The sequence below is a fragment of the Narcine bancroftii genome, chromosome 1 (genome assembly GCF_036971445.1).
Source record: "Narcine bancroftii isolate sNarBan1 chromosome 1, sNarBan1.hap1, whole genome shotgun sequence".
NCBI classification, from domain to species: Eukaryota; Metazoa; Chordata; class Chondrichthyes; order Torpediniformes; family Narcinidae; genus Narcine; species Narcine bancroftii.
Window position 1 is genome coordinate 127,961,783 of NC_091469.1, and position 23,860 is coordinate 127,985,642.

The following is a 23,860-nucleotide window of genomic DNA, read 5'->3' on the forward strand; positions in this document are numbered from 1 at the left end:
ATAAAGTAGAAATAACTGTAGTGTAGTTTCACTTACCAGAATCAGGAAGACAGCGAGTTTTGACCGCCCCGCCAGCTGCCCTGTGACGGCCCCACTGGCCGCCCTGTGACCACCCTGCCAGGCGCCCTGTGACTACCCTGCTGGCTGCCCTGTGACTGCACCGCTGGCCGCCCTGGCCGCCACTTTTTCATGAAAGCTAAAATTCTTTTGTAAAAGCGAACACAGGTTTCTTCATAAAAGTGAATTTGTGTAAAGGGAGTATTTGTAAAGCGGGGAATACCTATATACTGAAATGAATACATAAAGGAGATACAAACAAGCATATAAGAGAGAATAGAACAGAGGGTTATTTCAATAGACATAGATAAGGAAAGACAGGAGGACGTTTGAGTGGAGCAGATACTGCCATTGGTAGGATTAGCTGAGTTGATTCTACACAGTCTTCCCAATGTAATAATTGAATGACCCAAGTTGAAATGTTTTCTGAATTAAGACCAAGACCAGAAACATTCCAAATCTTCCAGGCTATAAGCAAAACACCACCATGACCTGGATTATTTTACTCTTGAAGATGGGAAAGATTTTTCTAACTTTTTTCTCATTTATTGACAATGAATAGAAAACCAAATTAAGACATTGCTAGCATTTCTATAATTTAAAACAAAATAGGTTGTAGATTATTCCTCAGAGATTATTTGACATGAACACAATCAGAAAACACAAATGATAAAAATTGCCAAGATGATCTTCTTACTAACAACTGGGAAAGATGGAGTACAGTTCAAGAATTAATGACTCATGCTGAGAGAGAAATCGGAGAACGAGTGCAAGTAAGTACGAAGGCAAGGAACTAATAGTAGCTGAGGAGAAGAGCAAGTGACAATATGCGCAAACACCTCAGGGAGCAAACTAACAAGACGGTCAAAGGCACATTAATTGTGCATTAAGTAATAAATGTTCTGGATTTGCAAATGGAAAATCCAACAGCACAGATTTAAACAGTCATGCAAACTCATTGCCAATGGCCAATCAATTTTAGTTTAGGTTTTTAAATTTATTTTAACAACACACACATACTCTTTTCCAATTCATAGGGTCCTCTTGATGTACACTCAAAGGAAAACAGTCTATTATTCATATTCATTTATACATTAAATTATTGCATCTTGCAGCATTAACCATTTATAGCTTCATTGCCAAAAATGTACCCCCCCCTTGCAAGGATTACTCTCCCCCTTTTGTTGTTTGAGGGGCTTTCCAACCAGAAGAAGAAGGATCCTGCACTGTGATCGTTCCCCATAGAGCTCTTGCCTCAGTACACAGCACATATTCCTGCAGCCTGAAATGTGCCAGTTGGCAGCATTCCCTCACTGAGATCACATTGTGCTGGAAGATCAAGTCTTGGGCGGACCAAGAAGGCGTCGTTCACAGAGTTGATAATCTTCCAGTGGCACTGGAAGTCTGTCTCTGAGTGCCTCCCCGGAAATAGTCCATAAATCTGGGTCCTCTGATATGCAGCTGCTGGAGATGAACCATGACAAGAGCCCTTGCATCCTTTTCAGAATCAAAATTTATTGTCATGAACAAGTCACGAAATTTGGTGTTTTACAGCAACGTCACAGTGCAAACATTCATATTATGAACCATCTTTCAACACTAAGATATAAAAAAAAATAGTGCACGAAAAGTAAGGCAGTGTCTATGGTTCATTGGTTATTCAGGAATCTGATGGCAGCGGGGAAGAAGCTGTCCTTCTGCCACTGAGTGCTCATCTTTAGGTTCCTGTACCTCCTTCCCGATGGTAGCAGAGTGAAGAGGGCATGGCCTGGGTGGTGGGAGTCTTTGAGGATAGAGGCTGCTTTTTTAAGACCCCACCTCATGTAGAAATCCTTGATTGAGTGAAGTCTGGGGCCTGTGATGTCACAGGCCAAGTTAAGAACCATCTGGAGTTTATTCTTGTCCTGAGAGTTGACGTCCCCATACCAGTCAGTGATGCAACCAGCCAGAATGCTCTCCACGGTCCACCTGTAGAGGTTTACGAGAGTCTTCGGTGACATACCATATCTCCTCAAGCACCTCACAAAGTATAAGCTGCTGGCGAGCCTTCTTCATGATTGCACCGACATGGAGGCTCCAGAACAGATCCTCAGAGATGTTGACACTCAGGAATTTGAAGTTCTTGACCCTCTCCACTATTGAGCCCTCGATGAGGACTGGATCGTGTTCCCCTGACTCCCTCCAGAAGCCCACAATCATCTCCTTGCTTTTGCTAATGTTGAGCACAAGATTGTTGATGTGACACCATTCAAAGATCTGATGTACCTCCATCCTTGACGCTTCCTCATTGCCGTTTGTGATTCTGCCAAGAACTGTGATGTCATCAGCAAACTTGTAGATAGCATTGGAATTGTGCCTGGCCACATATCACAGGTGTATAATGAGTGGAGCAGTGGGCTAAGCACACATCCTTGGGGTATGGCTGTGTTGATGATCAGTGAGGAGAAATTGCCTCCAATTCATGCTGACTGTGGTCTTCCGATGAGAAAGTCAAGGATCCAGTTGAAGAGACTCCACACTCCCTTCACAACTCTGTAGTCTGCTAAGAGGTAGGCAACTGTTTCCATCGTGTCATAGTGGTTAGTGTAATGCTATTACAGTGCTAGCGGTCCAGGTTCGAATACGGTGCTGTTCATTCTCCCCAAGGCCTGCGTTGGTTTTTTCTGGGTTCTCTGGTTTCCTCCCACCCTCCAAAACACAAGGTTAATTGGGTGTAATTGGGCATCACAGGTCTTAATGCCCGGAATCAGTTTCTACCATGTTGTAAATTTTTTTTTAAATCATGCGTTAGGGATTCAATCAGTGCAAGAAAGATCTGACTGGAAGATCTCACTGCCAGCCAGGCCAGATCCTGGTGCTTGCAAGTGAGTTCTGCCATTCTGCCAGATGATTTGGACAGTCTACTCAAGAAAACCACACCACAGGATTCAGAGTTTTTGTCCCTCACTGTCTCCAGGATATTCTATGTTCACTGCCTGGTAGACTTAACTTGTAGAAAAAAAATAGTTGTGAATTTCTTTTTCACTGCTTCATGTTCAGTGTGGGAACTCTGGTGATAGTTCCATCTCCACCCTACTGAGTTAAAGTAAATTAATACCACCCTGGTAACAAGTTCATGGAAAAAATAAAAGTCCCCTGGATCACTTGATCTCTATAGCCCAATCAACTTCCTGCAGATCTGAGGTTTTCAAATCCAACTGTTTGAGTCACCTGACTCCAATTGCCAGAAGCATCCTTCAGATAAAATCTCTGCTGAAGTCTGCTACAGACTGTTTAGTTGGACTGCTTTGATTGTGTTTTAAATGGGGGAAAAAAGGCCAACACTCCACCTACCCTTTAAGGTCTGACTGATTCGTAACTAATGACGCAAGCCAAGGGAACATTTAAACAATAACCAAATGAATAAGTTGCACAAATTGCTGCAGGATTATTTGTGGCAATAAAAGTGAAATTTTGCCAGTTGGAGTAGAAGATTATTCTGAATTTTAAAAATTACAAAATTAAGATGGACGAATAAAATCAAATACTTAGGTGTGTTTGTGGACAATGACTATCAATCGTTATATCAATTAAATTATGTACCTATATTGAGGCAGATTAAAGCAGACTTAACTAAATGAAAAGATCTCCCATTAACTCTAGTTGGACGTGTTAATTATATTAAGAGGAATATCTTTCCTCAAATTCAATATTTATTTCAATCAATATCTTGTTTACTTTCAAAGAATTTTTTTCAGGATTTGAATAAAGCAGTACGAGAGTTTTTGTTGAAAGGTAAATTAGCTCGAGTAGTGTTGCAGAAACTTACTTGGAAATATGGGTGGCTTACTTGGGTGGCTTACAACTGCCACATTTTCAAAATTATTATGAGGCAGCTCAGTTGAAGTTTATTAGTAGACTGATGGATTTGGATCAACCTCCTAGTTGCGTTAAGGTGGAGATATCATGTCTACCTAGAACGGAGATACATGAATTTATATTCTGTTGAAATTTAATTTTATTACAGGAATATGATATGCCAATATTGAAACATTTATTAAAGATTTGGATTTTTAAAAAATTAGGGTTGAAAGATAAATTATCAATTTTAACTCCATTGTACAATAATCGGCTTATTCCTTTTTCAATGTTTAATAGTTATTTAAAGATTTGGAATTCTAAAGGTATAAAGACAATACAGGACTGTTTAGTAGAGGGACAATTTCTTTATTTTATCCATTTGAGAGAACGATCTGAAATACCTTTAAATTCTTTATTTGTGTATTATCAGCTTAGGGCTTTGGTAAAAGATAATTATGGTAGATAGATGTATTTACCTACTTTGTCAAAATTTGAATCTTTGACTTCTACTATACCAAAGAAGGGTTATGTTTCAGTTATGTATAATTTATTACAGGACAATATGGAAAAACCAGATTGGGAAAAATCTAAACTTAAATGGGAGACTGATTTAATGTTTACTTTTGCTGAAGATGACTGGGCGAACATGTGTCAGGACAATGTAATTAAATTGACTAATGTAAGATATGGAATGGTCAATTATAATTTTTTACATCCATTGTATTTGACCCCGGAAAAGTTTAAAAATATATGGGTTTAGTAATTCGGATTCTTGCTTTAGATGTGGTTTATGTATTGGTACTTTTTTACATGTTTTTGGACTTGTGTGAAAGTCCAACCATTTTGGCAAGAAATTAAAATAGTTTTGGAAAAATTGTATAATTTTAAACTACCTTTGGATCCAACGATTTTTTTGTTGGGAGATTTGTATTCATTAAGGGAAATGGGTTTGGATAAGGTTCAAATTGCTTTTGTACATTTGGTGTTATCGGTAGCGCGTAAATGCGTTGCTAGTACTTGGAAAGATGATGTAGAAATTAATATAATACGCTGGCGTAATGAATTGAAAGGTTGTATTGTTATGGAAAAAATTACTTATAATTTACATGATAATTATTCTTTTTTTTGTTGATAAGTGATCTCCGTATTTGAAATATACGCAATTGGATGTATTTTGAACTGTTAGTAACATTTATATATTTTTTGCATATATAAAAAATATATATATATTTTTTTGGCTCTCCTTAAGGGAGCTAGCTGAAGGGGTGGGAGGGTGGGAAGGGGCTTTTTTTTTTTGTTTTTTTTTAATGTTTGTTGTGTTTTGTGTTTCCTTATATATATCAATCTTTGTAAAATTACTTTGAATATTTAGATTGTATGTTATACTTTTTAGTTTAAAAAAGGATGATTTGTGGCAATAAACAGTAGAAAAGTGGGAAATTAATCAATACATTTTGAACAAGTACCTGTATTCTTGAATTACAAATATATATACTTTAATAAAAAGCAGTCGCCATTCACTCACTGGCTCTGCATTAACACATTCAGCTGACAGCAGGGGACAAGGTATCAGAGAAGTAAATACAGTTAATGCCCAGACATTCCAACAACTAATACAAACCTATCAAATTGTAACAACCTTACGATGCCCAGGCACAGATGCAAGATGCAACAATGCATAAGCATCTTTTACAGCATCTTTCGTGAATGGCTAAAAATCAGGTTAAAGTAAATGGGGCTAAATTGTCCTTCATCTAAACTACACATACACTCACACCTCCCCATACCCTCCGCCTTACCATTTTTCCTACAATCTAGACCTACTTTGAGCAGACCTGGGAGTCAAATTGTCCTGGAAACTTAGTTGCACATCGATCAAACAATGACTGAGTGCATCCCACATTGACCACCTCAAAAATGGATTTAGTTTATTAAATGGACCACTCTTTTACAGCGTCTGCAGACTTTCTGGTTTCACTCTGTAATTTGCTCATCTACTTGCTGGCAATGCATTTCATACACTAACAAATTTCCAAATAAACATTCTCTCCAACCATGAGGAGCGAAGATTTTATTTTGACGATTCTTCCGAAATGACTCGCCAATCAAAGGAAACACTGCTCCGTCGCACTCTCAAATTCTTTATAATGTTAAAACCCCTTTTAAACATAACTGTGGCTCATGTTTTCTGCTTTACATTCCTGCACAAAATCTCAAAATCTTACCTCCAGCCCAGTTTCTGCACAAACACTGCAACACTTTTCATTTATTACTTTTTGCTCTGAATATTTTCTCATGTACAATCCCCACGTTAAATTAACCTCCTACATTTGTCAACCTTGCAACCCGTAGAGGTCCTATCTCACCCTTCATACATTTTTAATGTTGGCAAACAAGCTAAATTCTAATACAATTTAGAGCAAATTCTAATACAATTTAGAGTCAGAGCCTTACAGCATGGAAATGAGGCTTTTCGTAAAATTACTCGTGCTGACTGTGCCCAGTTTGACTGTGTTCAGCCCATATCCCTCTATCCATGTATTTCTGTATTTTGAATGTTACAATTGTATCAGCCTCTACCACTTTCTATCACCAGATCAAAATCTTGTATGGAATACATAAGGACACAACTTTCAATTCTTCCAACAATCAAGGAACTCATATTACTCTTAGACTCTTTGCTTTGTGCATGTGAACTCGTCTTTTATCCTTGAAACTACATGGTCTGGACTGCAAGTCCCTACGAGGTACTCACGTAAAAATCATTGTGCAAATTCAAATGAAGTCCTCAAGCTATGGCATTTTCTTCTGATACAGCTGTTATAACTTCAGTAAAATAAACAACGAATACAGCTGACATAAGACTTCACAATGGACTTCCTTGAATACCACTGGTTACTACAATTTTGATCTCAAAACTGATCACAAAGTGATAACCAACATTGATGAATATCTTCCCTTATTTTGTTACTCAAACTATAGACTGAGAACAATTATTTTTAATACCTTCAAATAATTACAAGAATAAAGGAATATTCAGCACTCCAACATCTAAACAACTATGGAACTTTGGTCTATAGACCTGTCGCCTTCTTAAAAGACATTGACATTTGAGGTTTATCTGCAGTCTGATACCATAGTTGGTCAAAATACAAGATTTAAACAGAAATTTGAGGAGAGGTGATCTAAGAACTGGTATTTCAGAGCTTGGTTTTATCTGGATGCAGACATCAGTGAGAGAAAATGCATGAGAGACTGAAGTCGAGCAAAGGTTTGTGCTAGATTGAAGAGGCATGCTTGGTTCATAGATATTAATGACAAAGTCTGATTGTGTTAAACATTAAACCATAACATAATAATAAATTAGGATATTGTGAAAAAATGTTGCTCATAACATTGCATGGCTAGTTTATGGCTGAGACTTTGATGGAACAGATTGTTCGACAAAACAACAAACCTTATCTTACAAATAAAGGAGCATACTTGCATTTCAACAGCATCTTTCATGACAGGAGGTCTTAATTTACTGCAAGCATTACTGGTATTTCTGAAGGGTTGGAAAAGTAACAACCATTTTACCATACTATTTGTTGCATGCTAGACACTCATTAATGCAAGGCAATTCACCACACCAGTGAAAAGCTAACCCAGAACAGTATTGCCCTACCTGAATGAGCAGGGAGAGGTGAATGAGGACGAGGAAGGGCTGTTGACTGACTACTTCCGATCAGACTCTTCCTGTTGTTAGTGCGGCAACTAAAATTAAAAGGGGGGAAAAAAAAAATCAAAGTGTTATGTAACACTACCACTTACATACATGATAGTTACCAGAAAAATAAAAACCCATTTAGCATTTTCACTGTTTAAAATCCACACAATTCAAAGCAAACATGTGTTATAAAATCATGACAGAGGTGGACATGTTTGACCGCTTCCACATGCACCATAAGGACAATGAATTTGCTTAACTTAAAATTGCTTAACTTAAAGTTAGCATCCAAATGTCCTTTTGGATAATGTGGCAACATGAATGAATGGCATCATATGCAAAGTACAGGATTTATAGAAAATGAATACAATCCATTAAGGTGTAATAAGCCTAAAATGCTAATTGATGTTTCTTTAACTCTGCATCCACAGAATTTGAGGTCAGGGAGAAAGTTGGCAGCAAAGTGGATAAAGTTGAAGAGCTCATCACAGGTGCAGGAGGAAGCATCAATGTAGCCAACAAAGTAGTGGAGGAAGAATCAGGGAGCCTTGCCTGTGAAGGGGTACGGCAAAGATTGCTCCACATATCCGACAAAAAGACAAGCCTAGTTTCCACAGATTTTTCCAGTCCTGATTTCCAGCATTTTCAGTGATTTCAAATATTCAGCATCTCATATTTTACTTTCTGTCCACTGTCATCCCAATGAGAACAAGTGACAAACTGATAATGCCACAGAAGTTAAAATGGGACCCAGGATTTTCAAGATCTCAGTTATAGCCCATCTATTAACATTTATTGTCTCCTCAATGAAAAACTGCCACAGAGGTGGATGAAGATGGAAGTCATGAAATTCCTGTTGTGGTTCAGGGTTCTTCCACCAGAATCAAGGTTAATCAATTACATTTTTGAAAATTGTTCTTTTTTAATGAAACTGTTGTTGCAGTGAAATACACTAATAATCTTGTACTTCATTAGTTTAATGAACATTCCAGATCTAAAAATAAAAGCAGATTGAAGTTCACTTACCAAAATAGTTCAAAATATAATCCACTTTATGATTTTTAAAAAGTGCTTACAAACAATACTTGTTTTTAACTTAAAAGTTGAAAAATAAAGTTTTAAATAGCTTCTAAAATAATGTGCTTTTCCTTCATGGTTTGCTCTTTGTTAACATTGGCCCCTTTCACACATTTGCATCCCACTAAATTGGCTGTTCAGTGTCCTAGATAGGAATGGGGGCTTGGCTTTTCACACTTGACCACTCCTAACTGGAGCCCCTTTCAGACTTGCCAGTGATCTCAGGAATCAAATGCCAATTGGCCATTAAAGTGGCAAGTGTGAAAGGAAAATCTGTTCAACACTGGCATCAACATCTCATGCCGGGGATTGCCGGCTTTAACCCCTAGTACAATCCCCAGCATCTGTAGACGCCTACGTTGAGATCAGGCAGGTGTGAAATGGGCAATTGCATTACAGGCACTTCCAATTAAAGGTAGAACAGACAAACGCCGGTAATAAACCCTTGCAAGTGTGAAAGCATTCAGTGTCCTGGTTAGGAGTGGTCTAATGTGAAAAGCCGAACCCCCATTCCTATCCCAGGACAATGAATGGGATTGACTGGGATGCAAGTTTGAAAGGGGCTTGGGACACTGAACGCTTTCACACTTGCAAGGAGCCATCCCCAGGTTAGGACCATTCGACCTTCTACCGGTGATATCATGACGCATTGAGCGATAGTGGACCTGCCCTAAATCCTAATCAATGTATTATGATCCTATATTTGAACAAAATTAATCATGCCTAATTATAACATAATTAAGCTTTATGTACAGCACATTATGAGCCTTTCAGCTACTGTTGTTGTTGTTCCAACCTATATAAAATCTTTACAAGGAACTGTGGCAAAGTGCAAGCAATAAATAGCAATAGTGGGAAAGTTGGTAGTGCTATAACACTCAATTTATATAGCACTATCATGTACAATTTATAAATACTGTGAGGAAAAAGCAATGGCGGGCCTGACATCCCAGAATTCCATGCGGCAGAGAAAGTGCTGTAAGCACAGCTGCATGCACAGAACATTCATGGAAGGGTTTCTCTGCAACATGGCAATCTGGGAAGTCAGATTCACCATTGCTTTTTCTCACGGTCTTTATAAATTGTGCGCTGTAGCACTACCAATTTTCCCATGCTGTTTAAAAATGATCCGCTATTGCTATTTATTTCCTCTCTTTCTCTCTATCTCACCCCTGCTGTGACTTTTCCACGGCAAAGTTTATACCTTCATTTTAATCTTTTCTTCCTTCATGTTCCTGCACTCATGCAAAAACTTGGGTAATTTCTATCCCACAACGCAATTGCTTGTTTTATACTTGCCCGATTGAGACGCCAGTGTCCGCAAACGCTGGGAATTGTACAAGGGGTCGAGGCCGTCAATCACCGGCATGAGATGATGTCATCTGATGCCGGCATTGATCTGATTATGCTTTCGCACTAGACACTTTAAAGTCAGATTCCTAGTGTGAAAGAGGCTATTATTTAACATGACTAGCTCCTCAACTGCTAGATGCCAGAGATCCCTTTGAACTAAGCTTGACAACAACCAGCAGAGTTCACCATGATCAGCTTTCTCCAAGGTTAGTGACAAATACCATCAATTTGTTACAGGTGGTAAAAACCTTTGCTTTTGCTTCATATCCCTAAATCAAACCCCAATCATTCCCGTGAAAGAAAAATTAAAAATCATTTCAACTCTTTAAGGAGTCAACTAGGAAATGGCTGAAGGGAAAGTATGTTTGATGAGTATTTAGTTCATATTTATGTTGAAATAAACAATGTATTAAGAAAGTGGTACACTGGGAGAAAATAAAAGTTTGTGGAATCTGTGTAGTACATACTAAGGCAATAAATTTATAACAGATGGGCAGCGAACTGAAGACAGTTGGCAGGGAAGCCAAAGTAGTTTGCCAGCTGCAGGACACATATACAATGTGCCTGCACCCATGGGCAACAGAAACCACCATATAAGTAGAGGGAATTTTCTGATGTGGATCACTCACACCCCTCAAAAAGAATCAGAAGTCAATAGTTGAACGCTCAATTGTAAAGGCAACAGGAATCCTCACCCCTTGAGTGGAACTGATGACTCCCTAATGTAGTCTAGTTGTCCAGTTTCAGATCATTAACAGACTTAAAACATAATCCTTAGTCAACATCCTCTTTTTTCCCCAACCCAACCAGGAACCATGCCCAATTTCATAAAAATTCAGAATTAAATCTCCACATGTTGAGCCATAAACCTAATCACACCATACTAACAAACAGGACTTTAATATTTCAAGCCAAAAAATAATCCTACTTCAAAATCTTGGCTGTCTTTAAGATTTTGTCTTTTTTATTTGAACTTTTAAAACAGGTTTTATGGAAAACAGAAAGAATGTGCTGTAGGCACTGATCTCTTCCTAAGGCGACAGTTTGCTTGAAATGTTAGAAGTTTGTAATAATGAACATGGCTCAGAAAGAGCCTTCTCAGGAAGTATTCTGATGCTTCAAATTTGATCATTACAGATACAGAACATCCCTCAGTTATGTGAAATACCAAGCAGGGCCTGGTAAGAATTCCCATACATTTGAGGGGTAATGACAATTAAAGAAGCCATTAAAAAGAGATTTCTTCAACAGAAAGGACAAGAATAAAACAGTGACAATAGTTCTGACGGTAACGAGCCAGTTCAAGGGGTGTCAGAGCAGAAGCATTCTGTCAACTCCTTTCATTTGATGAAGCAGAAGTTTCTCTATAAGAGCAATCATTAAACTATGTGATTGATGTTAAAAACTTAATTGGCTAATTTAATTATCATCCTTTATGAGAGAAAATTTCCATGCCTTCGCCCTTTCTGATCTCCGAATTCCAGTGTCAAATTTTGATCTGCCAGATCTAAATCCCAGTAAGAATGTTTGTGGTGCCACAGAGCACAATCCATGGCATCTTCAGTCTGTCTAGATGGAATGAACCCTTATGGTAATGATCTTTCAACAATGAACAGATACTCACATGGTTCCAGAGGACAAGAAAATTGGAAAGATCACTCTGCTATGTAAAAAGAGAGGGAGGCAGCAGAAAGTGTAGACATGCTATCCTAACTTTGATGGTTGGGAAGTCATTGGACTTAATTGTCAAGGATGAGGGTATGGAATATCTGGAGGTGCATGACAAGATAGGCCAAAGTCAGCATGGTTTCCTTAAGGGAAAATCTTGCCTGACAAACCTACTTCAATTTTTTGAGGAAATCACAAGAAGGCTTGACAATAGGGCTGCTTCACAAAATGAGAGCCCATGGAATTAGAGGAAAGATGCTAGCATGAATAGAGCATAGACTGATCGGCAGGAAACAGACTGGGAAGAAAGTGATCTTATTCCAGGAGGCCACCGGTTACCAGTGGTGTTCTGCAGGGGTTGGTGTTGGGGCCATTTCTCTTTTGTTGTATGTTAATTATTTGGATTGTGTAATAAATGCTTCTGTGGTTAAATTTGCAAATGATACAAAGGTAGGCAGAGGGGCAGGTAGTGTGGAGGAAACTGAGCAGATGCAGAGAGACAGATTAGAGAATGGGCAACAAAGTGGCAAATCTAATACAATATTGGAATACAATGTATGGCAATGCACTTTGGTAGAAGGAATACAAGGGCAGACTATTATTTGGATGGGGAGAAAATTCAAAATTTGGAGGTATTAAGGGACTTGAGATTCCTCGTTCAGGATACCTTAAAGGTTAACCTCCAGGTTGGGACAGTTGTAAAGAAGGCGAATGCAATATAATGGAAAGATACACTAGCTGGGAGGACAACTGGGGAAAAATCGCAGGTATTTTTGGACATTTTTCACTGGTTTCAGGACAAATTTATTCCAAAGTGGAGGAAAGGCTCTAGGAGATGCAAATGGCAGCCGTGGCTAACTAATGAAATCAAGTGTAATATCAAATCCAAAGGGAGTAAGTATAGGATAGTGAAGCGGAGTGGGAAGTTAGAGGATTGGGAAACCTTCAAAGAGCATCAGAGGGTAACTAAGAAAGTCATAAGAGAGGGGAAAATTAAGTACGAGAGGAAAATAGCAAATAATATAATGGAGGATAGCAAAAGCTTTTTTAAATATGTGAAGAGGAAGAAATTGGTTCGGTCCAAAATTGGTCCATTAAGAATGGAAAAGGGTGAAATTATTACCGGAAACAAGGAGATGGCTGAGGAATTTAACAAATACTTTGCAACTGTCTTCACCAAGGAGGATATAGGTTATGGTCAGTTAGGGCGTAATGGTCATGCGGTGTCAAGAGACTTGGGGAACTTTCCTGGGGAAGTAGGGGATCTAATGGATATCCGGATCCAGAAACAGGAGGTTGTGAGTAAATTGTTGGGACTGTGGGCTGATAAATCCCCAGGGCCTGATGGGTGCTTAAAGAAGTTGCTATGGAAATTGTGGAAGCACTGGTCGATATTTTCCAAAGTTCCATAGATTCCGGGGAGGTCCCTGAGGATTGGAGAGTGGCTGATGTGGTGCCGATTTTTAAGAAGGGAGGGAGGGAGAAAACGGGAAATTATAGGTCAGCCTGACGTCGGTGGTGGGGAAGATATTGGAGTCTATCATAAAAGGAGTAATAGCAGAACACTTAGGCAGAAATAATAGTATAAGGGCTAGTCAGCATGGATTTCTTAAGGGTAAGTCATGCTTGACTAACCTTCTGGAATTTTTCGAGGATGTGACAAAGAGGGTGGACTTGGGAGAGCCTGTGGATGTGGTGTATTTGGACTTCCAGAAGGCCTTTGATAAGGTACCGCACGGGAGACTAGTGGGCAAGATCAGGGAGCATGGTATTGGAGGTAAGGTGCTGACATGGATAGGAAATTGGTTAAGAAATAGAAAACAAAGGGTTGGGGTAAGCGGGTCTTTTTCAGGATGGCAGGATGTGACGAGTGGAGTGCCGCAGGGATCGGTATTGGGTCCTCAGTTGTTTGTAATTTATGTAAATGATTTGGATGAGGGGATTATTAATAACTTGAGCAAATTTGCAGATGACACGAAACTGGGTGGCGGTGTGGGGTGTGAGGAGGATGTCAGGAAAATGCAGAGGGACTTGGACAGGTTGGGGGAGTGGGCTGCTGAATGGAAGATGACGTTCAATGTAAGCAAATGTGAGGTTATCCATTTTGGGGGCAATAATAGGAAAGCTGAGTATTATTTAAATGGAGACAAGCTAGGGAGTGGGGAGGAGCAAATGGATCTGGGAGTACTTGTTCACCGGTCACTGAAGACTAGCATGCAGGTTCAGAAAGCTGTGAAGAAGGCTAATAGCATGTTGGCTTTCATAAAGAGGGGATTGGAGTGTAGGAACAGAGACGCCCTTCTGCAGTTGTACAGGGCCCTGGTGAGACCCCACCTGGAGTATTGTGTCCAGTTCTGGTCTCCAATTTTGAGGAAGGACATACTAGCTATAGAGGGTGTGCAGCGCAGATTTACAAGGTTAGTTCCAGGGATGGCGGGGTTGACATATGCTGAAAGGCTAGAAAAACTGGACTTGTATCCGATGGAGTTTAGAAGGATGAGGGGCGACATGATTGAGGTATACAAAATCATCAGGGGGATAGACAGGGTGAAGTCGGATTACTTGTTCCCAATGATGGGGGAGACGAGGACTAGAGGGCATAGTTTAAGAATACAGGGTAGGCCCTTTAGGACGGAGATGAAAAAACATTTTTTTAACCAGAGAAGTGTGAATCTGTGGAATGCTCTGCCACAGAGGGTGGTAGAGGCAGATTCGCTGATTACGTTCAAAAGAGAGTTAGATAAGACTCTAGTGGGCAAAGGAGTTAAGGGTTATGGGAATAAGGCTGGAAAGGGGTACTGATGGTAGTGATCAGCCATGATCTGTAAAATGGCGGTGCTGGCTCGACGGGCCGAAGGGCCTACTCCAGCTCCTATTGTCTATATCTGGAGGAATAGGATATAAGAGCAGGGATGTGATGTGAGGCTTTATAAGGCACTAGTGAAGCCTCATGAGCATGGAGTACAGTTTTAGGCTGCTTATTGAAGAAAGGATGTGCTGCCATTGGAGACAGTTCAGAGAAGATTCACAAGAATGATTCCTGGGATGAAGGGATTTGCATATGAGAAACATTTGACACCTCTCATACTGTATTCTTTAGAGTTCAGGACTGAACAGAGTAGATGTGGCAAAGTTATGGGCTGAGTTGAGCACTCTCTTTTGTGAACAAGGTGGTCGAGTAATTCGAACCAAAGGCAAGCATACAAACATGCAAGTCTCCATTTCGAGGGGTCTTTGCCATGAGAATCCTGAGATTTCCCAGCAGTTACCGCTCCATATATTTCAAAAGAAAGTCACAGTTCCAAGAAGATAGGCAAGGTATAGACAATTTGCATTTGAATTAATCACACCATACTAACAAACAGGATTTTAATATTTCAAGCCAAAAAATAATCCTATTTTCAATCAGCTTCAAAATCTTGGCTGTCTTTAAGATTTTGTCTTTTTTATTTATTATTTAAAATATTATTTTATTTATTTCTTAACTGTTGTCTTTTTCCAAAATAAACTTTTAAATTTTTCATTCGTAATAGTATGATTGGATTTGAGCTGCTTTTGAATACATCTCAATGGTTGTGATTGTCAGTGCCATTGTATTGTTGGTTCTGATGGCTAGAAAGTCTCAAGGCTTGGTTTAACTGACTCAAAGCATTTCTGAGAGTGGAGCTTGCTCAGTAGTGTGGGCAGAACTTGAACTCCATGGAACTTATTGATCAACAACCATTTCATGAACTAGGCCTCATTGTCCTCAGGTCACCCCAATGGCCAGAATCAGAAATGCAATTTTTTGTTGGTTACTCTTTAGTGTTTTGGAAACCCTCTTGTGGAGTGAGTCCTGCAGTACTTCAACAAAAGGGTCTTTCTTTTTATGTTCTCTTTATTTTTCGATGCCAATTTAATTGAACAATCTTTTATTCCATGATGCGTTCATTAAAACTATTGGCTAAGATCAATATTTGCAATTATAAATATCTTTAACATTATGGATGAGCATAAATGTAAATGTGGTTAAATGTAAGCTAAATATTTCGTGAAGCAAGTTCATACAGGAGAAAAATGAATAAAAAGAATAGATATATTTCCTCATCTGTTTTAAGTATGAAAGTAAACTATTCTAAGGTTTATTTTGCAATAGGAACATTTAAATTGTTATTGAAACTAACACTGTTTATATTGCTAAGCAAGTATGAGTTTCATATTTATAAGATAGTGGCACATTGCCAGTGTAAACAGAGCAGCTAGAGTCCTGGAGAAAGCTTTTAATCTCCCTATGCTTTGCTAAGCAACAGGAACAGAATGAGGACTTGATACCTTGGTGCTAGAATCTGTTCCAAATGTTTGCTATGTGAATGTTGTCCACATAGAATATAGGCATGAATAGACAGGACTTTTGCTGAGATACATTGAGAAAATAAATGGTGAACAAAAAACAAAACACAAGTCTCTTTATACCAAAAAAACAATTCTATACAAAAAAGTTACGAGGAAGGATAAATCTGAGAATTGGTGAAGCATGTGACATTTCTCATTCAGTAACAAGTGTGGTGTTAAAGAGTTTTCTTAACTCATTGGCTGCCCACACTCACTGCAATCTTCTTTATGTGTGTGTGTGTGTGTGTGTGTATAGAGTATTAGAAAATAATAGGTTAAATCCAGACACCCTCTTTAGACAGAGATCCTGCAAATCTGCCATAAAGAAGACCCATCATTAAGCTGGCTTTGCTTTTTTACCCTGAACCAAACAACACTGCTTTAATGAAATTCGGCACTTTGACTACCTCCGCTAGCAGAATAAAGGCAGGGCTACAATAACCTCCCCGTTCCGTGTTCATACCTTTTACATAGAACGACATGGTGCAATAAAGGCACAATATTTCCACCTTGAAGAGGTTAGAGTCTGTGAACCAGGAGCACATCAAATGTCACTGGAATTTATCAATGAAACTGTTATTTAGTGATTTTTTCTGCCCTGATCCATCATGTCCCCTATTCCCTTCTGCATTTTGAATAATCCTGAATCCCATTTACCAATAATGTCCAGATATCTATTTGAAACCATCATGAACTTTTAAGAATTGAAACGAGAGAACTGGAAGTCAATTCCACACTCTAGCCCTTCGGTAAATATACTCTCCAATGCATTACTCCTTTGCTCTAAGTTTGTCAATACCATTTCCTTGTGCTTCAAAGTTAGACTTTGGCAGCAACAAGCAAATTAGATTTCAAATTCCTAACACTTCCATCATATTTCCTCTCCCCCCCACCCCCCCCGCCCCACAGAGTGAAGCCATCTCCTCGTCCTTCTTTTTCTCAAATTCAGGGAGTTCTGTCATCCGCTTCCAACTAAAGCTTCATTTTGAACTGGTGCAACTACGAGCAGCAGCTCACATGTGACCTTGTGATCAACAAATACTGATTTTTTTGTAGTTTGAGAGTCCTGGTGTATGTCTTTGAGGTCCTCAATCCCAAATGTTCCACCTCCACTGAGTGTTAATGGGCCAGAAATTCCCAGGTCAGTGATGATTTGCATTCTAGGAGGCTTTGAGCACATCCCTGTATCATTTCCCATGTCTGGTAATTACTAGCAGGACAGAACCTGATGTAGCCTCTCCGTCATAGTCAATGGAGTGAAACTAAAATGTCATTGCTGGGCATTGTATCTGGCAGTATCTCAGCATCTAGGAGAGCTTTTACTCCTATATCTTGTGATCTTGGCCTGGAAGCAAATATTCACATTGGTTTCCTTATCCTTTCTGTTGAATTTGGAGGATTTTGTGACAACAGGATTGACTATATTATTTCAATGCCTGCTGTAGAAACCCCAAGAAGAGGGCAGGGATGCCTGGAAGACCGTCAGTATTGTGCTAAGATCAAGGTCACAATGTACAAAAGATTTTTTTTCTCAATCCACCATGTGCCATGTGCACTGTAAACCTCCAGAATCTTTATATGAAAAAAGAACCCTGCCTTAAAAATGCTGCAGGGACAAGACAATTAGTTGTTGGCAGCAAGGCCCATAAAAATAGCAGAGACCATCATGTAAAGAATGCCAGCTTTACCCTTTCAAAACATTCCATACTATTCCCTTACCATTTTTCCTCTCATTTAATACCATATTTTCATCCTTCCTTCTTTTTTCCTTTCTGTGAGGACCTTGGTGGGGGGAGGGGGAGGAGGTCACACCGGCTGCACAGCAGGAAGATGGTGAATAGCGGTGGGAACGCCAGCCAATCCCAGGCCGACGCTCCGATGACATGGTGCCCTGACGTCGGAGCCTGGGGCCCATATAAATGCGACTGCCAATGCAATAAACCAGTTTCAACTTCAAGGCTTTGGTGTGCGTGTCGTTCTTCTTCACGCTTGCAGAGCGGGAACACTAGACCTTTACCATATTTTCCTGTCGCTTAACACCATATTTTCATCCTTCCTTCTTTTCTTCTTTCTGTGTCTAATTTGATGGCCATTCTCTTTCTGCACATTCCCCTAATCTTTTAACAATTCTGAAAGTTCATGGGTCAAGAGGATGCAGAATCAACTCAGTTATTTGTTAGGGTCCAGGGTGCACAATCATTTTTGCCATATTATCAGCTTGCACTTCAAATGTGTTACAAGTAATTTGAGCTGAAGGAAACAGCTTATTTGAGCTTTATCTGATTACATCGGCCACAGGATACCCACGAATGCACAGGTGTTTTCAGTGACCCAGTCACCAAAAGCTCACGGTCGCTGCTTAATATTTTAAGTATATTTCTACACAGAGCATAATCTATCTCAAACATCCCTACAAAACCCCTATTTTTTTCATTTCCAAGTATTAAAATGTATCTCTGATTATTAACTTATTATAGACCTTTAGTGCAGTGATCAGATCAAGCTGGGCTAGCACAGATGAGGTGACCTAGGTAAAATTTCCAAGCAGCTTGGAGGTATAATCTAGATTTTAGTGCTTTAATTGTGCATATTCAATTGTTATTTTATAATACAATTAGGTAAATAGTTGAAGGGGACATAAATATAATTCAGGACTATGGGGTATAAATCAGAAAAAAACATGACAAGAAAGCTGACAAGTGCGATGGGCTGAATAGTCTCCAACATGGCAACTCTTCCTGTGATGGCAATCATTTACCACTACTGTCAGATTACTATCTGAGAAGTAATTTTGACCAAGTGCTTTAGTCTAATCCATTCTACAATTACAATGGTCTCATCTCTGAATCTTGTGATCCTCCATTGGCAAACTGGCTGCCAACCAGAACATGTCATGGCTTAATACTTGCCAGTCAACCAAATGTCAATCTATTTAAATACATGGTCATTAATCACAAATGCTCAAAGCATATCTGGTATCGACCTTTTGAGACTGTATGAAGTGTCTTTCTCAAATATAGCTTAGAAGTAACTTTCTACCTTCTGACTGTGTATTCAGTTTATGCATTCAATTTCCAAAACTAAGCTGGATGACATGGATGTGGTCAGGGCAGATAAGAATATCTCTACTGATGATCTGTAAGTGGCTATGCATTCAAGAAAATAGCACAGCCCAGCATTGAGATGGTAATGCTTGAACAATGGGCTAAATTAATGAAGTGGTTGCCTGTCTGTACATTTCTCAAACTTGGCTTAAAATCTTATTTTGAGAAAATGTGAGAAGAAAAGCTATTAGATTGTGTTGTTTCCTGCAGCAATATTTTTTTTACTTGTTGCAGAAAATACAGATATAAACCCTGTGAGACCAGTCCACTTTGACAGTTATCTGTTTGGAAAAGCAATTACCCCTTATTTTGTGCGACCATTATTGATACCGTACATTCTTTCGGCACTATGCAATGAAGACCTGGGTTAACACAACAGCTGCAAGAGACTTGTACCTCAGAGGACACTGGATATGGGTTTTTATTTTGGACAATGAATTACACACTGAGTGAACTGAACTCCAAATAAAGAAATAAATATGTCATAACTTTGGACACCAAACTCTACCACTTGGCCATCACAAAAGAAATACAACCCCTTCTTCCCAGGCCCATCTGTAAAAATTGAGAGTCAGAAGAAAATAATTGTTATTATTTTTACAGAAACACACTATTTACACAATGTGTTTTGATCATTGATGCAAAATTTCAATCATAGAACAACTTTGGCCCATGATGTTATGCCAACCTACATAAACCTGCTTTGCATTAATCAACCCTCTCCTTCCCTCACAGCCCACAATCTTCCATGTTCCTATATCCATGTAAGTACCTCTTCAATATTCAGTTAGATCTTACTTTGTGATTAACCATAAGATAAAGAAGCAGCAGAAAAGATGACCAGAACATTCTCTACCATTAAACAAAATCATAGTTCATCCATTGTCATCTCCCGCTGCCTCAGAAAAATAGTTTACAGATTAAAAGACTCATCCCATCTACCCATACTCTCAGCTCTCCTCTCCCAACAGGAAAAGCATCTTTCAAGAGGGTGAACCCCCACAAGGCATCAGGCCCTGATGGCACGTGTGCCTAATAAGGTACTGAAAATCTGGGCCAACCAACTTGCTGGAGTGTTTACAGACATTTTCAATCTCTCATTGCTACAGTAAGAGGTTTCCTCCTGCTTGAGAAGGGCATCAATCACACCACTATCTCTTTGGATACGACTGAGGGGAAGACCTATTAGCTCTGGTCAGCTCTGAGCCTCAAAAGAGAAGGGTGAAATCAAGTAGAGCAATAGTTATGGGGAACTCGATAGTCAAGGAAAAAGATAGGAGATTCTGAGGCTATAAAAGAAACTCCAGGATAGTGCGTTGCCTCCTGGGTGCTTGGATCCAGGATGTCTCTGAGTAGGTGCAGAATATTCTTAAAGGAGAGGGTGAGCAGCCAGAGGTAGTGGTAGATATTGGTACCAACGACATAGGCGGGAGTGGGATAGAGGTTCGACAAAGCAAGTTTAAAGAGTTAGGACCTCCAAGATAGTAATCTCTGGATTACTCCTGGTGCCATAAGCTAGGAAAGATCAGAACAGGAAGATAGTGCAGACAAATGTGTGGCTGAAAAGATGGTGCAAGGGACAGAGTTTCAAGTTCCTGAATTGTTTGAACCTACGCTGGGGAAGGAGTGACCTGTACGTGGGATAGGTTGCAACTGAACTCATGGGGACCCAATATCCTGGCAAGGAGGTATGCTAATACTGTTAAGGGGGGTGGGGTGGGGGACTGTTTAAAAACTAGATTTACAGGGAGGTGGGAAGCAAAGTGAAGAGGCAGAGGAAGAGGCAGTTGGCACACAAGCACCCTGTACAAAAACAAAGGCGAGAAATCAGACTGCTCAAACTACAGGGGAATCACATTGCTCTCCATTGCAGGGAAAATCTTCGCTAGGATTCTCCTAAATAGAATAATACCTAGTGTCGCCGAGAATATTCTCCCAGAATCACAATGCGGCTTTCGCGCAAACAGAGGAACTACTGACATGGTCTTTGCCCTCAGACAGCTCCAAGAAAAGTGCAGACAACAAAACAAAGGACTCTACATCACCTTTGTTGACCTCACCAAAGCCTTCGACACCGTGAGCAGGAAAGGGCTTTGGCAAATACTAGAGCGCATCGGATGCCCCCCAAAGTTCCTCAACATGGTTATCCAACTGCACGAAAACCAACAAGGTCGGGTCAGATACAGCAATGAGCTCTCTGATCCCTTCTCCATTAACAATGGCGTGAAGCAAGGCTGTGTTCTCGCACCAACCCTCTTTTCAATCTTCTTCAGCATGATGCTGAACCAAGCCATGAGAGACTTCAACAATGTAGACACTGTTTACATCCGGTACCGCACGGATGGCAGTCTCTTCAATCTGAGGCGCCTGCAAGCTCACACCAAGACACAAGAGAAACTTGTCCGTGAACTACTCTTTGCAGACGATGCCGCTTTAGTTGCCCATTCAGAGCCAGCTCTTCAGCGCTTGACGTCCTGTTTTGCGGAAACTGCCAAAATGTTTGGCCTGGAAGTCAGCCTGAAGAAAACTGAGGTCCTCCATCAGCCAGCTCCCCACCATGACTACCAACCCCCCCCACATCTCCATCGGGCACACAAAACTCAAAACGGTCAACCAGTTTACATATCTCGGCTGCACCATTTCATCAGATGCAAGGATCGACAATGAGATAGACAACAGACTCGTTAAGGCAAATAGCGCCTTTGGAAGACTATACAAGAGTCTGGAAAAACAACCAACTGAAAAACCTCACAAAGATAAGCCTAGACAGAGCCGATGTCATTCCCACACTCCTGTTCGGCTCCGAATCATGGGTCCTCTACCGGCATCACCTATGGCTCCTAGAAGGCTTCCACCAGCGTTGTCTCCGCTCCATCCTCAACATTCATTGGAGCGCTTTCATCCCTAACATCGAAGTACTCGAGATGGCAGTGGTCGACAGCATCGAGTCCACGCTGCTGAAGATCCAGCTGCGCTGGGTGGGTCACGTCTCCAGAATGGAGGACCATCGCCTTCCCAAGATCGTGTTAAATGGCGAGCTCTCCACTGGCCACCGTGACAGAGGTGCACCAAAGAAAAGGTACAAGGACTGCCTAAAGAAATCTCTTGGTGCCTGCCACATTGACCACCACCAGTGGGCTGATGTCGCCTCAAACCGTGCATCTTGGCGCCTCACAGTTCGGCGGGCAGCAACCTCCTTTGAAGAAGACCGCAGAGCACACCTCACTGACAAAAGGCAAAGGAGGAAAACCCCAACACCCAACCCCAACCAACCAATTTTCCCCTGCAACCGCTGCAACCGTGTCTGCCTGTCCCGCATCGGACTTGTCAGCCACAAACGAGCCTGCAGCTGACGTGGATATTTACCCCCTCCACGAGCCTGCAGCTGACGTGGACATTTACCCCCTCCATAAATCTTTGTCCGCGAAGCCAAGCCAAAGAAAAGAAGGCTCAGTTGTGTGGAAGGACACGCAGACAGGGCAAAATTGCAGCCATTAGGATGAGTTACAATGCAACATGGACATAGCCAAAAATAACAAAGGGCTAAAAGTTTTGAATTTAAATGCACGCAGCATAAGAAATAAAGTGGATGACGTTGCAGTACAGCTACACATTGGCAGGTACGACGTTGTGGCCATCACAGAGTTGTGGCTAAAGGATGGATGTCATTGGGAGTTGAATGATCAAGGATAACACAGTGTTTCGAAAGGATAATTAGATAAGCACGGTGGTGTGGTTCAGTTGATAAGGAATAACATTAAATTATTAGAAAGGGGTGACACAGGATCAGATTAACAATCATTGTGGGAGGAATTAAGAAATGGCAAGAGTAAAAATACACTGTTGACTGTTATATCCAGACCTCCAAACAGTACCTGGAATATGGACCACAAATTGCAAAAGCATAGAAATGCATGTCAGAAGGGCAGTGGTATGGTAGTCATGAGGGGGATTTTAACATTCAAGTACATGCAGTAGTTTCTCTTGTGTCTTGGTGTGAGCTTGCAGGCGCCTCAGATTGAAGAGACTGCCATCCGTGCGGTACCGGATGTAAACAGCGTCTTCATTGTTGGGGTCTTTCATGGCTTGGTTCAGCATCATGCTGAAGAAGATTGAAAAGAGGGTTGGTGCGAGAACACAGCCTTGCTTCACGCCATTGTTAATGGAGAAGGGTTCAGAGAGCTCATTGCTGTATCTGACCCGACCTTGTTGGTTTTCGTGCAGTTGGATAATCATGTTGAGGAACTTTGGGGGACATCCGATGCGCTCTAGTATTTGCCAAAGCCCTTTCCTGCTCACGGTGTCGAAGGCTTTGGTGAGGTCAACAAAGGTGATGTAGAGTCTTTTGTTTTGTGCTGACGTGGACTTTTTACCCCCTCCATAAATCTTTGTCCGCGAAGCCAAGCCAAAGACATGCAGTAGATAGGGAAAACCAGTTTGGGACTAGATTGCAAAACAGAGAATTTTTACAATGCCTACAAGATGGTTTGTGAAACAGCATATGCACAAACCCACTAGGAGATCGGCTATACTGGACTGGGTGTGGTATAATGCCACAGAGGCGATTAGACAGCTTAAGTAAAGGAATCATTGAGGGCAGGGATCACAATATGACTGAGTTCAATTTGAGGGCATTGAGGGCAGTGATCACAATATGACTGAGTTCAATTTGTGGGCATTG

General features: G+C 40.4%; 1 protein-coding gene across 14 annotated transcripts in view; it reads right to left on the reverse strand.

The window, feature by feature from the left end:
• Positions 1–23,860, reverse strand: part of LOC138763897 (microtubule-associated serine/threonine-protein kinase 4-like) — a 588,435-nt gene that overhangs the window by 158,388 nt on the left and 406,187 nt on the right. For all 14 annotated transcript variants that reach the window (XR_011357883.1, XM_069938893.1, XM_069938918.1 and 11 more), the window contains one exon: positions 7,565–7,653. Coding sequence is in view for 13 of the 14 variants with exons in the window: in XM_069938893.1 (XP_069794994.1) it covers positions 7,565–7,653 (89 nt within the window). In the remaining variant the exon portion in view is untranslated. The remainder of the gene's footprint in view (positions 1–7,564; positions 7,654–23,860) is intronic.